Below are 22,264 nucleotides of genomic sequence, written 5' to 3' on the forward strand. Positions count from 1 at the left end.
ACTTTTCTTATAATAAATGGTAAAAAGGTACTCAAACTATTCAGATATTTACAGAAAACCTGGTGTTGTGATGCCAGAATACATGGCAGTATTTGTACATTAGAGATGTGCTTTTATATTGTAATAAAGTTAAATGTGAGAAATCAATGCTTCCCCCCCCACACTGGATATACTCTTTAAGCATGTTTTGTACAGCTTAGTGAAAGTACCCCAAGAGTACAGTAAGAAAACCCTAAAAAAAGTAAAACCACCAAACGTGATTTCCATTGGTACAAACATACTTTAATATACAATTAAATAATTGAAAAAAAAAAAAAAAAATCTAATCACAAAAATAACTTAAAAAATTATTGAAACCAGAGCATCAAATATTTTTTGCTGCTCTCAGCAAGCACCAAAAAGTGTTAGCAAGAAAAAAAGTGGTCAAAACTTTAACAAATCATATGGTCTTTGTCCAGTCCACATCTTTCCTCCTCCTCCTCCTCCTCCTCAACAGATTAATAAAAAAGAAAAGAAAAGAAAAGGGGGAAAAAAATCCACACAAAAAAACCCAGAACAAAAATGCTTTTACTATGTTTTGTACAGTGGATCATTATGTATATATTCATATATGCATGTATAAGACATTTAATCAAAACAACATTTCTCAGCAGTCCCCAAGTGGGATGTATAAGGTATGACAGTGTCATTTTGCATCACCATTACATCTTTCAAAAATTGTAATTTATCAGCTCCTGTTGCTTCAAGTTTTTTTTCTTCCAAAATTAAATTAAATAATATCTCTCTCTCTATATATATGTATATATATATATATATATAATTATAAAAAAGACAAATATTTTTCTAATTTTATAAAATAAGTCTCACACCATATTGCCACTGTTCAGGTCATGTCGTGCTAACTTTACCAGTTAAACTTGTGAAGAATTGGAAACCAGGAAATTAGAATAGGGTTGCTGTCTTTCATATTCTTTTTAACTGTCTTTTACTATCTAAAACGGACAGTAGGTGCCCTCCACAGTGTTTGTGTGCAACGTAAAGACAAAGTGAACCAGCAGTGCCTTGTTAGTACACACTCATCATTTTCTATAAAAATAAAAATAAAATAATAATATTGGTCTGACAAACAACCCAACCCATAGCAAAACTTCATACTGAGCCTACTTGCTCCAAGCTGCCCTAAAGGCTCAACTCCCTTGAGCTTAAATCAGAAGGAAACATAAATACAAAATTGTAGGACTTGACTGTCCAGTTCCATACACATTTTATTACAAAAAAAAAAAAAAAAAAAAAAAAAAAAGAAGTACTGAAGTCCAGAATTTCTTTACACAGTAGGAAAAAGATGATTTAAAATCCCAAAGGTCTGAGCATCAAAATGGGGAGAAGTCAGGAAAATAGTTCCTTCCTGGACAGAGAGGAGGAGTGAGGACATCAAGTCAGTCAAATGGCAAAAGAGCATCAAGATTGCTTCCTTGAGAAATCAAAGTTCCCTCATCAGAGTTTAAGCTTCATGGTAGAAATGACTGCACTGTGTCCTATGGTTATAGCACATATGTAGTGTCAGCAGTTCTAGTACCATTCCAACTATAAAAACACGAAATGAAAGAATGTAATACACATTCAAATGACTGGGTCTATGGTATCGGGAAAACCATGACATGCATCGAATGACAAACTTATTCCATGCAATCTGTCATCGGGGGGGAAAAGGGACACTGCGTTTTTCACGCATATAAAGTTATCCATTTCTTGCTTGGTTCTGCAAACAGAAACGCATACATTACAAAAGCAGAACATGCCAATAGTGGTCCAGTCAGGGCCACTATAAGGATTTAATATGAATACAAGAATGAAGGCAAGAAACAACTGCTGATGGTAGTTAACACTTTCAAAAATGGGCACAATATTTGAATGTGTATGGAGGAAAAACAACAAGGATTTAAATGTTTTAACATGTTTTTCTCTTTAATTTTATGCATTTAAAATCTTAAAAAAATATTTATAAAAAGGCAGTCATCCCCAAAAATAGTACTTGTCAAATACCAAGGAGAATATTCCCATTCTTTCACCCAGAACCCTTTGAACAGAATTGGCTAAAAATATATATGCATATATTAACAGCAATAACTTACCATTCATTTAATTTATTAATTTGCTCATTTAATGTAGTATCTCCCATAGGAAGGTGTAGTCTTTTCATTTACATCAAAAATATTAAATAATAACACTAATGAGAGCAACAGTAAATTTAAAAATTGCAACCCATTCCTGTTAAGTGTTTTGAGGACTGTAATGCTACATTAAATCTAATGAGCCGTGATTAATATTTGTCCCCATGTCTTGGTTGTTGCCAGCCAGCATGTCATTAGTTCCTTGCCCATGCAGGGGCCCCATTCCACCAAGCTGTGAAAGCATGGCATTCTGGTCTGACCCAAAGGGGGCTTGGTCCATAGCACTAGTCTGCTGTTGTTGAGTTGGCTGCTGTGGTTGTTGTGGAGGTGGAGGCGCTACCATGCCAGTGTGATGTGGGGGAAGATGACCAGGGTGAGGGGAGCCAGTTTGGGTTTGTGGAGAGATGCGGTGTGGAGAAGGCTGGGGTTGCATGCGAGGAGATGGACTAGAGTTTGGTGGCAGAGACTGGGGTCGCGGCGATGGCTGCTGGGGTGACCGCACCTGGTTGCTAATAGAAGTGGACAGTTGTTGGCCTTGTAAATGTGGAGACTGGGATATTGGTTGTTGAGGACTCATAGGATTATTATGATGAGCAGGAGAGCCACCACCTAGATGCTGTTGTTGCTGTTGCTGCTGCTGGAGAAGCCTTTGGTGCAGTGCTTGCTGAATAATGGCCTGGGGAGGCTGAGGCTGTGTACCACCTTGAGGGGGTTGTAGTTGCTGCGGCTGAAGGGAACTACCCCCATCACTTCCCTGGAACCCACCCATGGCATTCTGCTGCTGCTGCTGCAACCTCTGTTGTAAAGCTGCTGCCACCTGCGGAGACATGGTTCCTGAATAATTCTGTTGCAGCCCAGCCTGTGGTCCTCCTTGCTGTTGTGGAAGTCCACCACCATGAGCTTGACCTGGCTGCTGTGGCAGCATTCCAGGCTGGCCAAGATAACCTTGCTGCTGTTGTGTTTGTGGATGCTGGAACTGACTGAGGTTTCCCATCTGCTGCGACTGCTGTTGCTGTTGTTGTTGTTGTTGTTGCTGCTGCTGCTGCAGCAAATGTTTCCTCATTAACTCTTTAAACTGGGGAGATATACTTGCCATGTTTGAGCCTTGACCTGGCATAACACCATGTTGCTGCTGTAAAGCCATTTGCTGCTGCTGCTGCATATTTACACCCATAATGGGGCGGTGTTGAAGTTGTTGCTGTTGCTGCAGCGGGTTTGTGGGGGGCATCCCAGTCCCTTGGCCCAAGTGCATACCTGGTTGACTTCCCCCTGTATTTACATTTAGCTGTGGGCTTTCCATGCCTGCTGGGCCTGCACCTCCAGCACCAGGCCCACCTCTTCCAAGGTATTTCGGCACACGCTGCTTAACAAATGTTGCCATAAGCTGAGGATTTGAGCGCAATATTTTCAGGACCTGTTGCTGTTGAAGGGGGGAACTGGGGGAACGCAGAATTCTAAGAAGGTCTTGCAAGGCACTGTGAAGGAGACCTCCACTGCCAGCTGCTGGGTTTGTAGCTCCACCTGGGCCACCCATCATACCCATCACTCCTGGCTGCCCCTGTTGTTGGGGAAGCTGCTGCTGCACAGACTGCTGTGGTTGTTGCCCAGCAACCATTCCTGTGTGACCCATTTGACTCAACATTACTGGTCGCTGCTGAGGGATGCCTGGGGTTCCCCGCTGCTGTGGAGGCTGGAGCTGAGGCCCACCCTGTGGAGCTTGCGACATTTGTACCTGAGGAGGAAGTTGATTTTGAGGTCCTCCTTGTTGCTGCATGCCAGCTCCTACCACACCTTGCTGTTGCTCCATTTGAGCCCTGGGTACAGTGGATTGTGCCTGCGGGTTTAATCCCTGGGGCCCCACCATCGCTGCTCCAGGATGGTTCAGACCCATTGGGTTTGAAGTCTGAGGGCCTTGGTGCAATGTGTGTGTGGCCATCATCCCTGGTACTTGATTCATCTGTAGGCTTTTTTGTTTAGCCATCTGCCTTTGAGACTCTGCCACTCGCTGAATCTTCAGGGCCATTTCCAAGGCTGCAGGAGGAGGACCAGAGGACTGCTGTGACGAAAATGCTGACTGAGCTGGGACTGACTGTTGTTGCTGGGGCAGACTGGTTGGGCCCATGCCAGGTTTCCCCATAGACTGAGAAAGTGGAGAGGAACCCGGAGGTCTCTGCACATATGGAGGAAGGCTGTTGGGATGCTGAAGCTGTTGTACTGAGGGTGGCTGTGGTGGTGGTTGCTGCTGCTGAACCATCTGTTGCTGTGGAGAGTTCATCATCCCACCAGCAGGTAGCTGCGGAAATTGATGATGCTGCTGCACCATTCCTGTAAGCTGCTGCTGTTGCTGACCACCTGCAGCCCCAGCCTGGGGACCAGAATTTGGACATTGCTGAGTGGGTGCCTGTAGGGCAGGAGGCTGAGTACTTTGTGTGGGTGTCCCAGGGCCAGTAGTACCATTGTTGCTCGGTGATGGCAACCCTTCATTTCCCGCAGTAAGCGGCTGGCCTGTTCTTTGCATGCTAGCCACCCTTCTCCGAAGCATCTGGGCCTGCTGAACCCGGTGCTGAAGCTGCTGTTGACGCAGTTTCTGCTTGATGTTTAGGCAGAAAGGCACAGGACACTTGTTCTCTTGGCAGTGTTTAGCATGGTAACAACAAAGTGCAATAAGCTGCTTGCAGATAGGGCAACCTCCATTGGTTTTGCGCTTGCAGCCCTTGGTGTGCTGGACCACTCTTTTCATCTTCTGACAGGACGGAAGTGAGCAGTTGGCATTGCGGCACTGGCAAGCATGTACTAGAGACTGAATGCAACGCTGAATACTAAGACGGCGCGAGTCACCAGGACTCTGCATGGAGGCTGCAGCTTGGCTGTTACTCTCATCATCCAGACCAAGACCCAGCTTCTCCATCTTGTGCTCATGACCCTTTGTATTGTAGCAAGTGATGCAAAGGTCATAATCCTAAGATAAAATGATATAGTTAGTTTTGTGAAGATAATGAACTTTTTAAATGCTATTGGCAAAAAAAAGGTATCATGGATACATTTTAATTCTCATTTTGTTTCTGCCCCCAAATGCAGAAAACCTGAGCCAATCTAATATTCCTTACCTCACATACAGTGCAGTGGAAGCGTGTCTCAACATGGTGTTTGCATTCATTACATGTATAGACAAATCGATCTTGGCTCTGGTTATGCAGCTCTACTAGCATACACATGGAACTCCATTTGGACCGCCTTAATGAGGAAAACTCCAGGTGTTTGTCCCGTGCAATTGTAAGGAAAGCATCTCGCCCATCCATCAGGTCACATGCCATTAATGGATCAGGGTCCATGATTGGTGGAAGAGCATTAGAATTTGGTCCAGCAATCAGCCGGATCACAAAGAACACCTTTAAATTAGAAAATTTAGAAATGAAAAAAAATAAATTAGAATACAGAGTTTTCCCCATACAATTAAAACCCCCAAATCTTTCGCTTTCTGTCCTACCTCTTTATGCTTCTCCATGGTGGCATAAAGTTTTTGTGATAGGTCATTTGACACGTTTGGCATCCCTGGTTTCTTTTTGTTGGCTCTGCTCATACTGCTCTTGTTCTTGCTCGTCTTTTTATTGTTCTTCTTCTTGGCATTCTTGCTGTCACCCTTTGTAGCCTAAAGGATACAAGGTGGTATACAATCAAAGTGAATTAAAGTTATGTAACTTTATGTAACAATGGTGAATTGGATGCACCAACTTACATCTACACTTTCACAGGAAGTACTGTTCTCCTCCCGTTTTCTCTCCTCTTCCTCCTGCTCCAACTCCTTAATGCTCTCCTCAAGCACATTAGGCCAGAAGTCACCCTCAAAATAAGGCAACTCTTTGGCACTAGTGAGACGATCCTCTGTCGCCTGCTTGAAGATGTCCTGCAAAGGGACAAAAAGGATTGGTATTTCTTGAATCCTTGTCTTTGTAAATATGTATGCTATACAAGACGCCATTTAATAATTGTGAAAAGAGATAATTTACACAAGACAAACCTATTCTTACCTTGTAATCATGCACAATGCGCTCAGCTACAGCTTTATCCAGCATTTTCTTGTACCACTCCTGTAACCGCTTAGGTTTAGGTATCTTTTGGTCAGCAGGGTGGCAGTGGAAGATGTAGTCATCACCCTCACTGGGAGGACAGGCCCAAATGTGGCCTGTAGTAAACCTAAAATAAAGCCATAGGTTGGAGAGGGTACGAGTGGCAAACATACAGGAAAGAGTTTTACCATTTTAACATATTCCTACTGGTGTAACTGAATCAGCTTACCCTAATCTTTTGACATACTCCAGATACCCAATAAGAATCTCATGGTATACTGCCGTTCTTAAAAGACGTGGCTGAAAAAAGTGAACACTGTCCAAGTAGGATATGTATACCCGTCTGTTAGGGAAGAACAGCATTATCAGAAAGGTACAGTTCAACATTATCAGAATGTTAAAGAAGCAGCTAATATTCAAAATCATTTTGACACAATATAGGGAAAAACATGGGTACTTCTGTTGAATGATGATATTGCCGCTCTCTGATGAATGAGAGCGGCAATATCATTTCTGTTTAATAATAAGGATATACCGTACCTTTGATTAGGGTGTGGACAATCTGAGCTATATTCCTGCACATGCATGCCAAAAAAGCAGACATCCGCACCATCAATGTCCTCAAAGGCAAACAGAGCTTTTGATTTATATGGAAAGGACTCTGGCATCTCACCACTGTCTACAAATCTGAGAGAAAGGGGAAAAAAACAGTCAACAGGCAACAAGGAATAATGAACTAGAAACAGACACAGTTTCTGATCACATCTCCCCACCGGCTGCTTTTACCTTGAGACTATTTCCAAGCCAAAACAGAATTCCAAACCACAGAAATTGTTAATGAATATAACACTCATCACCCTTACATATCTAATTAGATCTCAGCATCTCTCACCTGGATTTCATTCCTGGTTTGACTTCTACCACCTTTTCTGAGACATGGACAACGCGAATAGTGACTTCACCAGATTCTGGGTGGTTCTGGCGCTTCAGAAAGTCATTAACACGAGTTTCTAAAAAGTTGCCCAGTTTAGTCTGGGGCAGCCCTATATGACAAAAAGAAAATTTACGATTTTTGTGATAATGTTGCAGATGCAGATGTTTTTTATTGAACACCAAAAATGTAGCATAGCATACTTTTCGCAGAATATTTATTCTCTTTCCTGCTCTTGTTGGAATTCTTCAGACATTCGCTACAAACAAAGCTGAAAGAATAAGAGGAGATACTAGTTAGACATTAAATCCTTGAAATATAATCTAAACAGGCTAACATGACTTTCAGTAGCAATGACTCACCCTGCAGGCCAAATAGTGTCATTGTGCAGAACACAGATCTGATGCATTTTCCGCCCACAGTCCATACATTCTACAAACCTACAAAGACAAAATGTCGAATCGAAGTTTATAATTTTAAAGAATGCATTATATGACCCAAAGGACCGCTTCATGGAAAATGGCTTTATTAGTAGCAATGCTTAAAAAAATTAATGATCCTTAAAAGTAGTTTGTAATACTAAGTCTTAACAGCAAGGGTCAATGCAATGACAAACTCACAACTCAGGGTCAAGTGTGTCATTCTTCTTCTTTTCAAACTGGTCCTTGTTGATTGATCTGGAACATGGATGAGCAGCTTTAAATACTCTGAAGTCAAACATGTATAACAGTTTCGTTTTCCCTATGACAGTTTCTTCATATTCTAGCTGGACAAGAACAGTGAGTACTGAAGTGTCTTATACAAATAACCTGGAAAAAAATATACATCATTTATGAAGTCAGAAAAGAGAAATCCTTTACGGAAGAACTCACGTCTGCGGCTGGGATGGGTCATCCCCTAGGGACACGTTTTCACCCTGGATCTCGTTGAAACACTTCTCACAGAAGTGGTACCTGTCAGCAAGAAGTCCATATTTTGGTGAACTACACCATTCACCAGCACCATAGCCATTCAACGAAAGGCCATGAGGAGGCAGACACCAATCAGTGCAGCACAAGGCAGGGCAGGGCAGGGCAGGCCAAGGGGGAAGCAGGCACAGATGAGGAGCGCAGAACAGGGTCGTCGCCAGAGGAGTCAATCATGATGCACAGTTTTTGAGCAGGGATTTTAAGAAGGAAGGGATATGATGGAGATGAGTGATGAGATGAAAGCAGGCCATGGCAGACATGACATGTTGAATCACATAAAGGGAAGTTTCAAAAAGGGAGCAAATTACACGGGACATTAGTTCAGAGGTAGGAATGGACAAATAGATAGGGAGACGACAGACAAGACAAGCAGAAAGCCAAAGCAAAGCACAGATTAGCGTTTGCATGTGTAATGAGTAAACCATCACAGCTAAACAAGAGCATAATCAACTGCAAGGGAGGCTGGGGTGAGGGGAAGTATTTACAGACACATGAGCACATTAAACACACACAAGCAGCAGAAGAAAAGTGTCAGCCAAATGGTTATATTAAGGCTGTCTCTTCTCATAGGAGGAACAAATATGCATTTGAATTACACCTTCAGATCAGGAAGCAGTTTCTTCTATTAATATATACAGTGCCCTTCAGAATTATTGGTTGTTCATTACAAATGAGCCAAACAATGAATTCTCTTTATTTTATACAAACCTTTTCTACTGTTTAACCAAAAAAAAAAAGAAAAACCCATAATAAAAATTGGTATTTTCTTTCAAATAGTTGTCAGAATCAACAGCCCCACAGAATATTTTCAATGCAAACAAACGAGTGATATTCAAATCATCATATAATGCATGTTATTTGTAATATATTAAACGTTTGCTCATTTTCATGACAGGGTGCCAATAATTTGGAAGGCAGTGTGTATATACACACACACCAGCAAAAACACTACATATGATGTCTATATAAATAACAAAGTAAACCAAACCACAATTTGACCATTCAAACTTCATGTTAAAATATTTTTAGGACATCTCTCATTCGTTAAATATTAAGTGTTCAAAGTAGAAGGGCTATATTACATATTGTTCAGCTTGATATGAGGCTCTCAATTTAATGCGTCAGCGATTCAACAGCCAGTGAGTACTGGACAGTTACGAATGCCAAATACACTAACCCAAATACAAACAAGCGTATAATAAACTGGCATAAAGCATCGGTATGCTTTTGGTAATACTACCCTTATGGGGAAACTGGGCCACATGTCTAGGACTATCAGAGCACAAAGTGACCAACAGCATGATTAGTGAACAGCAGAACATCCTTGTGCTTCAGACACACCACCCACTGAATTTCTAACCACAAGTAACTCCATTTTAATACATGTTTTTTCCTTTCATTATCTGAAAATTGAAGGATCTGAATGAGTCAAAAAGTCATTACGTTTCAATTATTGTGCTTTTGTAACACTGAATGTTTTAAAATCGATTAAAAAGGAAATGTAAGGCGCATATTCAAGTAATGCTTATTTTTGCTGTATCCAACACATTGTATAGAGCCACCAACTGTAATATACCACTGTGATAAAATTTGAATTTTATGTATTGTTACCCATTTAATGGCATCTACCTCATTATAATACCTATAAAATATCATATCACATTTGTTCATGTATGGAAGCTATCCAAGTCAATGTCCCTTACCTGTTCTGGTAACTAAAGTAAGCAGCATCTCGTGGTATAGTGCAAAGCTGCTTGCCATAGCAACACAGAGTTTGAGGGGAGAATTCCCACTAGAACAGAAAAGCATGATAACCATTACAATAAGCAAATTATGCAAGTAATTAATCTGCAGTTAAAACAAATTTAACATTTCATTGTGTATGAAGTCTAGCTGGGTGATTTGGTCAAATTTTCTATATTGACCCATCTTGGGACTTAGCAACAATCAGTTTTTAAAAGAACGTCCGTCTAAATAAATGCAGACTGGACTTATCGCCAAAACACAAGATGCATGCAGACGGTATGCAAAAACTACACTTACAATACTTGAAACCCGTTTTATGCTCTCTGCTGGCGTGGTCAAATCATAAATTCATTAGCTGGTAGACGGGGCAAGTCAATGATTACAGCATCAGTATATGTTGCATTCCCACAAAGACAATGTTAAACACGCATGTCAAAATATAAACATCTGTTTTGTCAATTCACTGGTTAACTGAACTGCATCAGCAGCATCCTAAAACCCACTTTTCTTCCAGAGAACTATGAAAATGAAAACAAACCTGGACACAATCTCAATCCCTGTTTTGTGTATTCAAATGTTCTACCATTTTGAAAAAATGCCCAATCTGTTTGTATTTCCAGTCTTTGCCAGCACTGAATGGTGGCATGTTCTGAATTCTGCTTTACAGCATGAGATATCTTAATGCTTCTTTGAAATAATATGCAGATGACCCATCTTTTTGTCTTCACATTCATGCTTAGGCCTGTCTTCATTACCCATCTTCCCTGCTATGCAATTATTTCAAATGAATACTATATGCTGACTTATGCTAACTATGTTCTGTGTATGTGCTGAATTCACTGGCTATTTGTTCTGGGCAAATTGGACAAATTGCAAAAATTGCACCATGGAGCTAACAGTAGGTTTAGACTTCAGTAATAAATAGATGTTTATTGCTTCAACTCTCTCTGAACAGTCACTTACCTTTCTTCCACAGCAATAACCAAGGCTCCGCATGACAGGGTCTATCTCTTGCTCGAACACCTCGGCCAGTTTGGAGCAGTACTTGTATACCCGTGAAGTCTTGCGGTTGTAGAGCCAGGCATTGTTGAACATGAGCCAGATGTCATCCACATACTGCCAAGGCTCCTGATACTGGCCTGTGTCAAGTTTGCGTTTTATCGTAGATAAGTCCATAGGATTCTTCACAATGTCAAAATAGTCCTGAGAAAAATAATTAACAAAAGACACAGAACATTACACATTCATTACTTAAAATATTACTCTTAAGGTCACAATAATTATAGACTAAGATGTGAATTTGTTTGGTTCGAGATTAGCACAGGAATTCATAACTGCACAAAAACATTAATAAGTCAAGTCTAAATCACTTTAGACTTTGATGCTCATGAGTGGTGAAAGACACATACAGGTATTCCCAGAAGTGATGGATCCACAGGCTGGCGGAAAGGGAGAGACTCAGGGTCCTGTCGATAGAGAGACTCCAGTGTGGGCATTAAGGCCTGTCTCAACTCCTCAGGTTTGAAGACTGGTTCAATAAAAGAGGGTTTAGTATAAATAGGATGCTGTAATGCATTTCATGCAAAAATGTTCATGCAATCAGGAATTATATTATTGTGGGTTATAGCATAAAGCCATGAAATCACATCATTTTGGTACATGTAAATTTACATGTGGAAAATGTCCTCACTTTTCTTTTTATTAGGCATTCCAGCTGGAGTGCTGGGGGTGCCTGAACCAACATCTTCCTCTTTAGGCTCACTCTTCAGTTCAGGCTTTTTATCCTCCCCTGTGGCCACAGACGTTTCCATAGGAATACTTTTACATCCCTCACTTGATGTCTCTTCCTTCTTTATCTAAGGAAAAAGCAAACAACCTTTTATACTCACGGCATGGGAAACATGTATTTAATTGCCTAGTGCATTAAGCCAGTCTCTGACTTCACTTTGGGATTTACCTCTGGCTTTTCCTCAATCTTTATCTCCCCCTTTATTCCAGTTCTTCCTCCAGTCATTGACTCTTCCTCATCTGCCTCATCCTCCTCTTCCTCATGCTCTGCCTTTGGCTCAAGGGTGGCAGTAACATCTGAGGGTACCTGCTGGGAGGATGCCTCAGCACTGCTCACAGAAGCAGGAGTAGCAGCCTGGCCATCTACTGGCAGAGAGCCCTTCTGAGATAGCTGACATGTAAAAGATGAGAAATAAAAAGGTGAGATGCTGGTCATTATAAATGCAGAACTGGCAACACCATGACAAAAGAGCTGCATGTTATAGCAGTCCATACATTAGCAAGGTAAAAAAAAAAAAACTCACTGGAGTGGGCGGATGCTGAGACGCAAGAGCAGCGTTTGGTGTTGAGGGAGCGCCTCCTAATGGCTGCTGTAGTTGCATGGCTTTATCATTGTTAGAAGGCTGAGATAGCTGCTGCTGACTGGCACCCAAGTTTAAGTGGGGCAAACTGGGGGTGTGCGGTTGTGGAGTCTGTGAACCTGGTAGACTTGGAGGTGGTGTGAGATGTGGAGTGGGTGTGCGGCTGCGTGCTGGAGAGGGAGAGCTCTGTCGGACAGTTGGACAGTGCGAAAGATTGATGGACTGGGAGGGGGTGGACGACGGAGACACTCCAACACCATTGTTGGGGCCCAAATTGCCCACTGACACCCCACTACCCACTCCCCCAATGGAGGCAGGCTGGGCTAAAGGACTACTGGCTGGCAGTGACGGTGGTGTCTGAATTGGAGCATGCTAAAACACAAAAGCATTTAGAAGACTTTAGAAGCATTTAGAATTCACTTCTGAAAGAAAAGTATATAAATGCAACGTTACCATAAAATGTCTAGACACACAACGCATGAGTATAGCTGCATGTCAGCACTAAATTATTAATGACGGTAAGAATCAAGAACTTGATTTGACCATTAATAAGAGAGTGTGGAGAATGTGTAATGCATATTCATGAAAACTCTAAGTGCAAGACAGGAATTTTAGCCTTACCTGAGCCATGCCACCCTGAGGGCCAGGCTGTGCCATACCAACTGGTCCAGCAGAAACCACTGGACTTGAACCCTGAAACTGGCCAGATGGATGATACTGATTCTGTATTTGTGCAACATTAGGTGGTGCCATCCTTGTAGGCCCCATAGGCATCTGAAACATACAAAAAATGAACACTGACATCATGCACTTATTTTAGACTTGCAAGCAGACAGTCCTCATGTAATTAAAACATTACACCTTAGAGTTCAAAAGAGAGACCGTCCTAACTGTCAGGACTATGTTTGTAAATGATTACTGGCAAAAGCACATTTTTACAGCAGTCTCCAAAACTGTATGAACACTTACACCCAATGACAGTTTGATTTCTAAACATAAATCCTTAGACCACAACATAGTTTGAAATATCAAAAAGCAATAACCAACATATAGTTTTATATACATCGATTTTACTCTTGCAGAAGGACCACTTAATCTTCAATTGCAATGCAAAAGGAACTAATGATCCGTTGGTCAAAAATCAAAGAAATAGAACATGGTATGCAAATACACTTATTGAACAATATATAAGGAACACCTGTACACCGGCGCTTTCAAGCAATTACCTAATCAGCTAATCGTGTGGCAGCAGTGAAAAACCACATGCATGAAGCATGGACCAGAATCTCAGTCGTCTTATGAAATCCATGCTATGAAGAATTGAGGCTGTTCTAAGAGCAAATGCAGGCCCTACCCAGTACTAGTATAGTGCTCCCATTAAAGTGCTCAATGAATGTAAATAACATGCTAGGACATAATTCCATCCCACCCTTAAACAACCTTCACTCGCCTAACCCTCATCCAAGCACTAATAAATCACTTATAACTGACCACATTCCAAAGGTATAGGTAGCAATCATGCAAAAGGGGAGAAATAGCTAGTGAGAAAAAGTTATAAGCATTTAACATGCTCCAAAAGACTGCCTTTAGTATCCAGACACAGAATGAGACTTTTAAGGACTTTCATAGACAATTCCTACTGCCGTGTGCATCAAGTGTAGTTCTGGAACAGGCCTGATCTGCATCTTAAAATCTAAATATAATTTTGAGATGGCTAGTACAGGAAACTGGGTCCATCACTTGGTTTACTCACCTGGTTCAGGGGTGTACCAAGAGGAAGAGGAGGAGTGGATCTCTGACCCATAGGTTGCATTTGATTAAATGGGTTCATTCCTATCCCCCAGAAAAAAAGATAAACATTTCAATGAGGAGACTATTTAAATTTTTACTTTTAATTAAAATGTTACTTTTTAACATTTAGTACTGAAACAAGAAATCTAATGCACAGACCAGCAGGGTTCTGCATCCTGTTCACCATTTGGCTTGGTCCAGTGGGCCGCACCATTGATGGATCAGATAGAGGGCCATCTGCAGAGAGAACTAAGAATTGGTTAAGCTCCATCATGATGACACAAATGTGCAAAAAATGAAATCTCAACATATGAATCTTACTGTGACCTTATAAACCATGTCCACACAGCAAGCTGTGCATATACTTTGCCTTCTGAAAAGCACTGGTGACTAGCCTACTTACTTGGGGGAATTCCTGTTGGTGGTCCTTGCTGCCCCATGCCAGGTGGTACCTGTGGCATCCCAGTAGGAGGAATTCCAGGCTGAGTGGGCATCATACCCTGTTTCTGCAACCTCATCCGACGCTTCTCCTCCAGTTCCTTCTGTATCTTGTAGATCTTCTCTGCTAACAAGTGGTAGTACTCTGCCTACAGGACAGATTAAAAAAGAAGGTGTTTGGTGTTTTTCTTAGTAAGCTTTGGTCTTATTTTCAGACAACACTGCAGGCATGGCTGATACAAAAATTGTTACCCTGCTATTTGCAGATTCATACATGTCCCCCTCTACTTTACGAGCATAAGCCACTAGATTCTCCATGCGCCGGTCCTTCAGTGCAGCTGGATCCGGGGTAGGGAAGATGGCCTGGACACTGTTTAAAAACAAGTAAAACAACTTGTAGACTTTCCCCCTCCAAGTGCACAATGTTTTACATAAGAAACTTTTTTTTTTTTTTTTTTTTTTTTTTTTTTAAAGAAGTAAACAAGTTAACTTAAATACACTTTTTAATTTCCCATAGCTTGGATTAATGCCCTAATGCAAACATGCTGTGGCTTTCACTTGTCTGGTGGGCCAGCTAAATAGTTAATGGTTTGTCCACCTCACACTTTAAAACAATACTTTAATAATTATTTAAAATAAAATGCATACAGTTTGTGAACAAGATGGTTCCGTAGGTCCTGGGTGATGTCCTCATGCCAGCTCTTTCTCATGCCAGCACCAGCAGCTGGAGTGGCCACAGGCAGTGAGCCCATATTGCCCACACCACTACCATCATTCAACAAACTAAAAGCAAAAGGGATTGAACAACATCTTTACACATGCATGTCAAAATATTTAGTAGAATGTAGTGGAGTTTCAAGTCCCAGGTTTCTAAAATTATGATAACATGAGTAGTTGCTGGATTTACTTACTTTTGAGCATTCATGCTGACATGCAGCATAGGATCTTGAAGAAGGTTAGATGGTTGACTCTGTGGTTGGACACCAACAGCCCCATTCACACCCATTGGGCTTCCCCCTGGTAAAGCAAGTGCAGAATTGATTAGCCACACTTAGAACTCATTTTTGCAATTTATAAGCCAAACATCTTAGTAACAGTTAACCATTCTATAAGAAAAGTTTTAAACAATCAACTTTGACCCAATATAAACAGAGTAATTAGTGACACTTACCCACAGCGTTGAGCGGCCTAGGTGCTTGCTGGGAAGGCTGAGAGGGTGCCTGGTTACCCTGGTAGGTGAGTCCAAGAGCTGCATAGGCTCTCTCAATGGAGCTGGGGTCTATCTGACCTGGAGTGTTAAGACTGGGAGCATTGTGTGGGCCACCTGGTGCATTACCCAACGCAGTGCCTAAGCCCACATTACCAGTATTTAGTAGGGCTGTGGTTGGGAGAGACAGGGGTAAAGGTTTGATTTAATTGCTTTTTTAATTGATTTTTTGATTTAAAAATCGTAATGGATATATTTATTCATACATAGAGAAATATAGCAAATTTCAAATCAAGGAATGTAACATTGGACTAATATTTATAACAAACACCATACCAGTTACCTGCATGCAGACAAAATAAAATAGTAACATCTAATAAAATGCTAAACACACTCACACTGTTGATTCCTCTTATCGCCTGCATTCTTCAGTGGCAAACAAACAGGGCAGTCATGCCGTGTACAGTTCTTCCAATGGGAGATGATCTGTCGCGATGAGGCACAGTGTGCCACTGGAAATTAGAGTGAGAAACATTTGGTCAAAATTTCATTAAATATAAGGAGGAAAGACAATGGATAATGTGTTCACATACATAACAACAAGGAAATATTAGTCATTTAATATAGTGACAGTTGTGAACACAGAGTGCATTTAAAAGCATCTTTATCTGATTAATGTTGAATTTTGACAATTACCTGACTTCATGTAGACATATAAAAGTGCATTACCAGAAATCAGATTAAAGCAGTTGTCTGACTTTAAAAAACATTCTAAAACCAGGCAGATTTAGGCATAATAATCAGATTGATCACATTTCATTAATTCTTGTGGCTCCAGCTAGCTAGTCACATGTTTATCAACCAGCTAAAAATAAATTTATAATGATAGATTAAAAATATATAGCCCATGTTAAGAAATAAAAAGATGGTTTTTTTTCAGCATTACTCAGCCAATTAATGAAATTGCTAAGCTACTTGCAGACAGTTCTGCATAAATGGTAATAATATCCTGGTAATAATAATAATAATAATAATAATAATAATAATAATAATAATAATAATAATAATTTGTCCCTAATCTCCATAGACCTGAAATTGTTTGAAAATTGGAATTTTTACTGTCTTGTTTCAGCTACTGGTTCTGGGCAACTACTTATATCTAAAGGGAAGAATAAATTATAAATCTAAAGACTAAATATATCTACTTTGAACAATCAAAATTCACACATAGCCCTCTTTCAACCTACCCTGGCAGGATTTGCCAGCCTGGCAGTGTGTCATGTGGTTGAGGACATTCTTCATAGTGCGGCAGTGTGGCAGGTTACACTGGCGAATCTCCCCATTGGCCTGTTCTCGCCGCTGGCATTTGTGGGCATGAAGTAGGAGAACCAGCTGCTGTTGTATGAGCTTGCGCTTTTCTGGGTCTGCTGTTGGAGGAACTCCTGCTCCTACTGATGCAGCTGGTGATGGACCAATCCCTCCCTGGGAATTAGGCACCATCCCTGCTGCCCCTCCAGCACCACCAGCTGTTGGCTGCTGTGCAGCCTGAGAGAGAGATAGCGGGGAAAATACATACTTAAAGACGTTTCTGTACCTGTTCAAGTTTTAGTGCTATATTCATATCATAAAATGTGTAGAAGCCATTTAAACTATATTAAAGCTATCCACTCACCATGGATGGAATGCCTGGCATGGGCTGAGGTTTTTTGTCCATGCTGAATTGGGCCAAGCTGTTGGGTAAAGCTGGTTTGTTCATGAGCTGTGGCCCAAGCCCTCCACCACTCAGACTCTGACCTGCATTTGGATTATAGGGGCCTCCATAGGTGCTTGCACCCCCCATCATCCCCATCTGAAATCACAGGGTGGAAAATGGAAACAAAAACATGAAAGAAAGAGGCAAGACAGACAGGTCAGGTTTAAGATCTAGAATAATAAGTTAGTCATAGCTTACAGAATAAAAATTTACCTTAACATAACACAGTGGCTAGAGCATCAGATAAATATTTAGGAGATGGCAATTTCCTAGTCTGGATAATGCAATAAAACCTGGGAGTGCACACTGGTTCAGAGTGAAATTTCACTGCTTGTCCATACGCTGATGCAAATACATTTTTGAAAAGGTCTTACAAAAACATTTAGAAAACAGTCCTTAATTTTATCTGATTAATAAACAAAAAAATCAATTCACTAAATTTTGTGCTAAACATGTCCATACACATAGAAGCTATGAAACAGTTACCCAAGGCACAAAAGAAACACCACAAAATGCAACAAGGAAGTGAAGTGAAAGGAAGGGGTGAAAACTACAACTAAATAAAACAGTGTTTTTGTAACTCCATGACTAGCCTACCTTGTTTAATGCTCCAGGCTGCTGTGCTCTCAGTCCACCTTGGCCCCCTGCTGCCTGCTGCTGCAGGGTCTCAGCCAGCAGGTTACTGTTGCTACCCATGCCTGGATTGGGGTAGCCCATTCTGGGTGTCCCATTCATCATCTGTCCTCCTATCATGCCTTGCTGTTGAGGTGTAGGGGCCCCAGTCTGCTGACCATTACCTTTCTGAGGTACAAGCATAGTTCTGTTCATGCCACCCACCATCCCTGCCATCTGTTGCTGCTGAATCAGGTTGACCTGCTGAGGGGAAAGGTGCTGCTGCCCCTGAGGCACCATGTTCTGGGGACCCGGAGATGCCTTCATGCTGCCCATAAGCCCCATAGATGCCCCAGCTGGACTGCCTCCTTGCTGCTGTTGCACAGATATAGGTGGTGCCCCTGATCGGAGCAGCTCAGAGAGTTGTTTATGTCTGGCAGCTGCATCTTGGCCAGCACTGCTGACCCCTCCAAGTCCACCGACTGCTGCTCCACCTACACCCAGGCTGGTGTGGAGCTGCCCGAGGTCTCCACCATTTGACACACCTAGCTCAGAGGAGCTGATAAGCTCATCTGGCAGGTCATGCTCCAGGTCAAAGAGTGAACCAAAGTCTACAAAAAAAAGGGGGGGGGGGATTGTTGTTACTGTTATAAACAGATACACCAATGAGCAGTTTTTTTGTTTACTTTAGCAAAAATAATGCATGTGTGCAATACACTTCTCCCAGCATCCATGTGGATTTATTATAAAAGCATTAACGTATACTGGTAACATCAGCAAATGCACAGAAAAGGTCAGTCAGATAGCTGTGTTCAGTGCAAGCTGTCGTCTGATAGAGTACCAAACACAGACTAAGTCATAATGTAAAAGTATGAAGCTGGTTGCACATAAATACACACACTGCTACGAGAAGAGATCCATACGGTCTACTCATCAACCGCCCTTAGAGAATGAAGTAGACCAGCCACCATTCAGATTTAATAAAGTCTTGTTTAGCATGTAATGGGCATTTGAAGTCATTCAAAAAAAATTAACCATGATATTTTAGTCAGATCTGTGTGTTATACTGAGTGTTCAAGTATTTTTCTTCCACACATTCTACTACATTAAAGAAAGGCTTAATAAAAACGAAACCACACTGAATTGTGAAAATTCAGCCATGTCTTTGGAGAGAGTGAAGGTGAAAAAATGTTTACTTTCATGTGATGTGTGATACTTGTTTCAGCATCTTCTTTTGCACACTAACAAGAATCAAAAGTGTTTTATAAAAATCAAGATCATGTCAGAGTGGCTTTTGACAGCGTCGTGGAGAAATACAGGCTCTGTGTGTTTAGTTGCACACTTGACTGTGTCCTCGACATTTTATAAACAAGATAAAATGTTATTCCACGAGAAGATCGCAAATAATAGGCAGGATGTTAAAAAATCTCCAACACGTGAGAGAGGAGTAACAAAATGTAGGAAGGAAATGTACAGGAAAACACCTGAACGATTTCAGTAACTGGACCATTAGGACGCAACGTTGTTGCCACTTGGCGAACAATCTCGAAACTTAAACTTATAGCCTTCATATATTTAGCATTTCCCCCCTTGAAATAGGGCCGTATATATGCAATACGGCCCCCCTCCTCAGTCCACGGGTCCATTAGCGTTAGGGCCGAACAATAGAAACAGATGCAGTTGGGAAGAAAAAAATGACCGAAGACAATCACGTATTTTGCAACAACTAGCTAGCTCGAGTGGTTTCGCTGGCCAGTCAAACTGGTGCATCATAAAGCCAGTGCAGCAGAGATCTATTTACGTCAAACATTATACCAAGTCGCTAAATGTGATGATTTTCTACTTAACATGTTAATAAACCGAAGTCTGTCGTGTTTAAAAAAGACGACGCCAAAGCCAGTTAGCTAACTAGCTAACAATGCCAGGGGGAGTCAGAGTTCTAACCACTGGGCCTGAAGCTGCGGCATTTATAGCTCTACACACTGTTCACACCAGCTAGCTGACCAGCTAACAATATTAGCCACACTCTTTAGTTCAACACATCTCTCCAACGCATAACCAACAAATCGCCGAACACTATCCCAGAAGTTGTTTGTTAAACAAATACTAGAATCCCAAAGTAAGATTTGTCTCATTAGCCCGAGGTCAGGTTCACATTAGGTCTGTAAGTTTTACGTTGTTTGGAAAACAAACTAGCTAGCGTTTGCTAACCAAGGCTAATGAGGGTTGATCTTTGTCGATTGTTAGCCAACAAGAGATAAGCTTTGATGTAGCCAGTTAGCTCCATCCAAATATGAAACTTCACAACAAACATAAGTAATGACTGTATCATTATCGAAATCTTCAGCCAGACGAATGACTTATCATCAAGACAAACACCAGCGAATATAACAAGTTAATCGCTTTATTAACTCAACATATTTTAGCCGAAATAAAGTACTCACTGACAAACTAATAGAATGTAATCAAAGTGACGCTACGCGTGTATGTTTGAAGCTAGCTCCTCTCTAACTCGGACCATTACGCCTGCTGTGTGTGTTGGTGAAGCTTGGCACAACACAAATAAATAAAAAAGCATTCAATCAGCCATCAAGCTACATCTTTGGCATCTGACGACAATGTTGTGATCAGTTCGTGCAAAATCTGTGAAACAGCACTCCCTAACTACGAGCCAAGCTGCAAGCTAATGTTGTTGCCACCTAACTAGCTAAGCTAGCCACCTTAGCAACCTTGCAGTTTGTGTGAAGCTGGAATGACAAGCTAGGCTAACGACAAGCTAGTCCCGTACAGCTCTACGTCGTTAGCTCGCAAAACTAGCTGCGTTTGCTAGCTACGGCAAAAAAAACAGAAATCATCACACGCTTTTCTGACCAACATGACAATACACGAACGGACAAAAACAGGAGACAGATAGATCAAACATCCAAAATAATTCTAGTCTTTAAATATTTACCAGATAAAATAAAAATATTTACCGTTTCCATCGCTGGCGGAGGCAGAAAGTGCCGGAGAGGATAGTTTAGGCCTCTTGGCTGAAGGCGGGCCAGACTCCAGAACGTTCTCGGCCATATTTTTACCAATAAAAAAAATATATATATCCACAAAAATAGGCGTCGTCGCCTATTAGCAATCCTCGTCTTTTTCGTCGCCTTCAAAATCCGACTTTTCCCCCTCCTTTTTAGGGACGAAGGAGGGGAAAGTCCCGTGTACAAAATACTCCTCTTTCCTGGGTTCGCCTCTCGATTTCAGCTTCAGCGTATCAGCCCCCTCCCCAGCGCGAGCTTTCTTCTTTATAAATTTGTACGAGCGGAGGAGGAGGAGGAGGAAGAGGAGGAAGAGGAGGGGGAGTCGGCTTCAGACCATCAAAAGACACACGTACTACTAGCCCCTGACCCTCTCATAAACAGTAAACAGACCTGTTTCCTCATTTTGTTCGTATTCCTTGTTAGAAGGCAGTTTTAAGAGTTTTGGGCAGCGCGCGACGATAATATGACGTCCACTTCACCTAATTATAAGATAAAATATTAATCCCATAACACTGTTTAATTTTTGAATTATTATTATTACTGATGTTTATTTTTGTTTATTTTAATTTTTTTTATAACATGGCGCGCTGGTCAGTATGTCGGTTGTCTGTAAGTCAAGAAAATGTCTTGAAACTCAGAAATAAAATGTTTTGTTTTCCACAGTCAAGGTGCTTGTGTTTCATGCAGGGACTTGCAGTCGTTCTGAAAGTCTGGTCTGGGTACCCCAAGTTATTATAACTGTTAGCATCAAAATTATTATATATTTATTACTGAGTTCTTATAGTTATTAGCCTGTATGAATGGCTTTTAAAGCAGTGTTCTTTGGATGCATTAAATAGAAAAAATAATGTATATATTTCAATAGTTAGATTATATTCATAATAGAAATCAGTACTGTGGGGGTCTGTATATATTTAACTTTTAAGGGGGACCCTGGCCGCCGAAAAGTGTGGGTAAACTTCCATTTATTCTTTTAGCTTGACCCACTAAGATTAGTTGTCTTTATTTGTCACCAATACATTGCTGTACATATCCCATCCTTGGCAGTTGGTGTAAGAGCACAGGGTCAGTTATGATACAGTGCCCCTGTACCCAGGTGGGTTAAGGGCCTTGCTCAAGGGCTCAACACTGCCAGCTTGGCAGTGCTGGGGCTTGAACCCCAATCTCCTGGGCAACATGCCAGAG

General features: G+C 41.3%; 1 protein-coding gene across 4 annotated transcripts; it reads right to left on the bottom strand.

Moving 5' to 3' along the window:
• Positions 1-274: 274 nt before the first annotated feature.
• Positions 275-21,448, bottom strand: ep300a (E1A binding protein p300 a). 4 transcript variants are annotated; one of them, XM_058405555.1, is made up of 31 exons: positions 21,029-21,448; positions 18,039-18,664; positions 17,361-17,537; positions 16,936-17,233; positions 16,087-16,200; positions 15,653-15,859; positions 15,393-15,498; positions 15,130-15,264; positions 14,734-14,851; positions 14,447-14,630; positions 14,203-14,280; positions 14,006-14,085; positions 12,874-13,026; positions 12,196-12,624; positions 11,841-12,062; positions 11,574-11,739; positions 11,293-11,411; positions 10,847-11,086; positions 9,841-9,929; positions 8,042-8,152; positions 7,790-7,846; positions 7,532-7,609; positions 7,373-7,440; positions 7,131-7,281; positions 6,779-6,925; positions 6,468-6,581; positions 6,200-6,365; positions 5,908-6,075; positions 5,659-5,820; positions 5,279-5,560; positions 275-5,130 (listed from the first exon to the last, which is right to left on the bottom strand). In XM_058405555.1, the coding sequence occupies exons 1-31, from the start codon at positions 21,120-21,122 to the stop codon at positions 2,296-2,298; spliced, it is 7,974 nt and encodes a 2,657-aa protein (XP_058261538.1). In that variant the 5' UTR covers positions 21,123-21,448; the 3' UTR covers positions 275-2,295. The 4 variants fall into 4 exon arrangements, with proteins under 4 accessions (XP_058261538.1, XP_058261537.1, XP_058261539.1 ...); XM_058405554.1 differs by having other exon boundaries at positions 14,203-14,292; XM_058405556.1 differs by having other exon boundaries at positions 8,042-8,122; positions 14,203-14,292; positions 21,029-21,447.
• Between the last annotated feature and the right edge of the window lie 816 nt (positions 21,449-22,264).

This window comes from Hemibagrus wyckioides, linkage group LG13 (genome assembly GCF_019097595.1).
Source record: "Hemibagrus wyckioides isolate EC202008001 linkage group LG13, SWU_Hwy_1.0, whole genome shotgun sequence".
Taxonomy (NCBI): domain Eukaryota; kingdom Metazoa; phylum Chordata; class Actinopteri; order Siluriformes; family Bagridae; genus Hemibagrus; species Hemibagrus wyckioides.